We start from the raw sequence: 3,725 nt of genomic DNA, 5'->3' as shown, positions 1-3,725 counted from the left end.
GGAGGAGGAGGAGGAGGAGGAGGAGGAGGAGGAGGAGGAGAAAAGAAGAAGAGGGGGAGGAGGAAGAGGAGGAGGAGAAAAGAAGGAGGAGAAGGCACTGACTTGAAGGCACATCGTGGATCAACAAATGATGAAGATGAGCTGCAGGAAGAACCTAGCTAAACATTCTCCACGTCTTCCAAGGTTCCGTTCTCCTGCTCTTTCATCATAGCAGAATGCTTGGCCAACCATTTCTCCCACTAGATTTTTGGTGGCCCTCAACCATCTTTACCTAGCGCTCTTCCCAGTCCCTCAAGAAGGACCTACTTCTCCACAGCTACAGCCTGCAACCATCATGGGCACTTACCTTCATCCCCACCAAATTGTTGTGGAAGTCCACCTGAGCTCTCAGATCCTTGTTGGACTTCTTCCCAAGGAACTCTTTGACAAACTTGTTGCTGTATTTGAGATTGTCCCCACATCCGCCCCACTGCCATGCTTCGCGGTTCTCCAGGTCAGGGGCCTCGTCGCAAGTGCAGCGCTCCATACGTCCGGCGCTGCAGGCTTTGGCCATGGCGTGGGTCAGCCCCGCCGAAGAGATGGCGTAAAGGAAGGCAGTTTCCTTAAACCCTGAGGAGGAAGACGACAACGCTGTTAGCACATCGAAGTTCTCTCTTAGAGCGGTACTGCCCAGGTCTGACCATTTTGAGATGGGTGGACTTCAACTCCCAGAATTCCCCAGCCAGCAAGCTTTAAGATGGATGGACTTCAACTCCCAGAATTCCCTAGCAAGCATGCTTGGAGATGGGTGGACTTCAACTCCCAGAATTCCTCAGCCAGCATGCTTTAAGATGGATGGACTTCAACTCCCAGAATTCCCTAGCAAGCATGCTTGGAGATGGGTGGACTTCAACTCCCAGAATTCCTCAGCCAGCATGCTTTAAGAAGGATGGATTTCAACTCCCAGAATTCCCCAAGTCAGCAAGCTTGAAGATGGGTGGACTTCCACACCCAGAATTCCCCAGCCAGCATGCTTTAAGATGGGTGGACGTCAACTCCCAGAATCCCCCAACCAGTATGCGAAGATGGATGGACTTCAACTCCCAGAATTCCTCAGCAAGCATGTTTGAGCATGAGTGGACTTCAACTCCCAGAATTCCTCAGCAAGCATGCTTGGAGATGGATGGACTTCAACTCCCAGAATTCCCCAGTCAGCATGTTTGAAGATGGGTGGACTTCCAGAATTCCTCAACAAGCATCCTTGGAGATGGATGGACTTAAACTCCCAGAATTCCTCAGCAAGCATGCTTGGAGGTAGGTTGACTTCATCTGCCAGAATTCCCCAGTCAGCATGTTTGAAGATGGGTGGACTTCAAGTCCCAGAATTCCTAAGCCAGCATGCTTGAACATGAGTGGACTTCAACTCCCAGAATTCCTCAGCAAGTATGCTTTAAGACGGGTGCACTTCAACTCCCAGAATTCCTCAGCTAGTATGCTTGGAGAGGGTGGACTTCAGCTCCCAGAATTCCTCAGCCATCATGCTTGAAGATGGATTTAACTTCGACTCCCAGAATTCCCCAGCCAGGATGTTTTAAGACAGGTGGACTTCAACTCCCAGAATTCCCATTTGAAGTCCACATATCTTAAAGTAGCCATGGTCAAGAAACAGTTGATTACAGAGAGTCCTCATCAAACGACTGTAATCAAGTCCTCCCACTACAGTCATTTTTCGTAGCAGTCCCGAAACAGGTTGGTCACCTAAGCGACCAAAAACTTGTAACCTTTTTGTAGCAGTCGTTAAGCGAACACACGGTGGTTAGGTGAAACAAAGGGTACAGTTTTGCTGAAAATTAGAAGTAAGTGACAATTTTCAGCAAGACCATCGTAAAATGCAGTCCCTTGACCGCGGGATGTTATAAACGGCTGAGGATATGGCTGTGTTATCAAGTACACAAAGTTCAGTCACGGGACTGCAGAAGGGGCCCAACCTTCTGAATTTCGAATCCAGGTCGTAAATCCCCTTTTGGGGGTTGGTCATAACCAGTCACTAAATGAACGGTTGTAAGTCAAGGAATATCAGAAAGACACACACACCCCCTCACTTCTAGCACTGATGATGCTACCTAGTTGGGCCATGAAACATCTGCAAGAAAACAATTAATTTCAGATAACACCAAGGACCCCACAGTCCTCCTCCTCCTCTTCCTCCTCCTCTTCCTCCTCCTCCTCCTCCTCCTCCTCCTCCTCCCTGCAAACATTATACCCCTTCAAGCACTGATAGTGTTCCCTAGTTGGGTCATGAAAGATCTGCAACAAAACCACCAAGCTGTGAGATCACCCTACATTCCTCCTCCTCCTCCTCCTCCTCCTCCTCCTCCTCTTCCTCTTCCTCTGGTTGTAAGTAGAGGACTCCCACTAACCTCTCTTCAGCAGGCTGGCCCTGTAGCGCCCCTCCAGGGTGCAATTCCACCTCTCGAAGCGGAACTGATATTGGCATTCCAGCGCACTCATGCTAATGGCTTCCATGAGGGTCTCGGCCACGCCGGGGTCTCTGCGGCACATCCGACGCTGCTTCTTTTCCAGCTTCAGACGGTCGCACACTTTGTAGTGGGCTTTGATGGCGGCTTCCTCCATCTCTGTGGTGAGAGGGAGGATGGTCAGGGGCTCATTGCCCGTCAACCTGGCGGGGGAGAGAAAGGGAAGTGGGCTGAATCAACAAAAGAGCGTGTCTGAGTCAGATGGGCCAATCTCGCAAAGTCTTATTTATTTACTTATCTATCCCGCCTTTATTACTTTTATCAATAAGGCAAGGGGACGTATTTAATCCTCCATCCTCCTCCAATTTTCCCAACAACGATAACCCCGTAAGCCAGGCTGGGCCGAAAAAAATTGATTTACCCCAAGTCGCCCAGCTGACTTTCAGACCGAAGGCAGGATTAGAACTCACCGCCTCCTGGGGATCGGGCCCAAAGTCACCCAGCCAGCTTTCATGTCTAAGATGGAACTAGAACTCACCATCTCCTAATGATTGGCCCAAAGTTTCTCCTGGGGATTGGCCTAATGTTAGCCCATTGGCTTTCACACCTAAGGTAGGATTAGAACTCACCATCTCCTGGTAATTGGCCCAAAATCACCCAGCCGGATTTCATATCTAAGGCAGAACTAGAACTCACCGTCTCTTAGTGATTGGCCCAAAGTCACTTAGCCAGCTTTCATTTCTAAGGGGGAACTAGAACTCACCCTCTCCTGGTGATTGGCCTAATGTTAGCCCGTTGGCTTTCATGCCTAAGGCAAGACTAGAATTCACCGCCTCCTGGTAATTGGCCCAAAGTCATCCAACTGGTTTTCATGCCTATGGTGGAACTAGAAGTTGCCATAGTAACTGTGAGAGGGACCTCAGAGTCCTAGTGGACAATCCCTTAAATAGGAGCCAGCCGTGTGCTGCAGCTGCCAAAATAGCCAACACAGTGTTGGGCTGCATTAACAGAGGGATAGAATCAAGATCACGTGAAGTGTTAATACCACTTTACAATGCCTTGGTAAGGCCACACTTGGAATATTGCATCCAGTTTTGGTCACCACGATGTAAAAAAGATGTTGAGACTCTGGAAAGGGTGCAGAGAAGAGCAATAAAGATGATTAGGGGACTGGAGGCTAAAGCATATAAGGAACGGTGGCTGGAATTGGGTATGTCTGGTTTTATGAAGAGAAGGACGAGGGGGGACATGATAGCAGTGTTCCAGTAT

At 49.3% G+C, this 3,725-nt stretch overlaps 1 protein-coding gene across 1 annotated transcript in view; it reads right to left on the bottom strand.

Moving 5' to 3' along the window:
* WNT9A (Wnt family member 9A) overlaps window positions 1-2,652 on the bottom strand; it is a 7,346-nt gene extending 4,694 nt beyond the window's left edge. The window contains exons 1-2 of the mRNA XM_029283801.1: window positions 2,400-2,652; window positions 347-609 (exon numbers count right to left, since the gene is read on the bottom strand). Of these exons, the coding sequence (XP_029139634.1) occupies window positions 347-609; window positions 2,400-2,613 (477 nt within the window). The 5' untranslated portion in view covers window positions 2,614-2,652. The remainder of the gene's footprint in view (window positions 1-346; window positions 610-2,399) is intronic.
* Between the last annotated feature and the right edge of the window lie 1,073 nt (window positions 2,653-3,725).

This window comes from Protobothrops mucrosquamatus, unplaced genomic scaffold, assembly GCF_001527695.2.
Source record: "Protobothrops mucrosquamatus isolate PMUCROS unplaced genomic scaffold, P.Mucros_1.0 scaffold235, whole genome shotgun sequence".
NCBI classification, from domain to species: domain Eukaryota; kingdom Metazoa; phylum Chordata; class Lepidosauria; order Squamata; family Viperidae; genus Protobothrops; species Protobothrops mucrosquamatus.
Note: the sequence above shows the minus strand (reverse complement) of the source record. Positions and strands in the feature narration are given on the sequence as shown.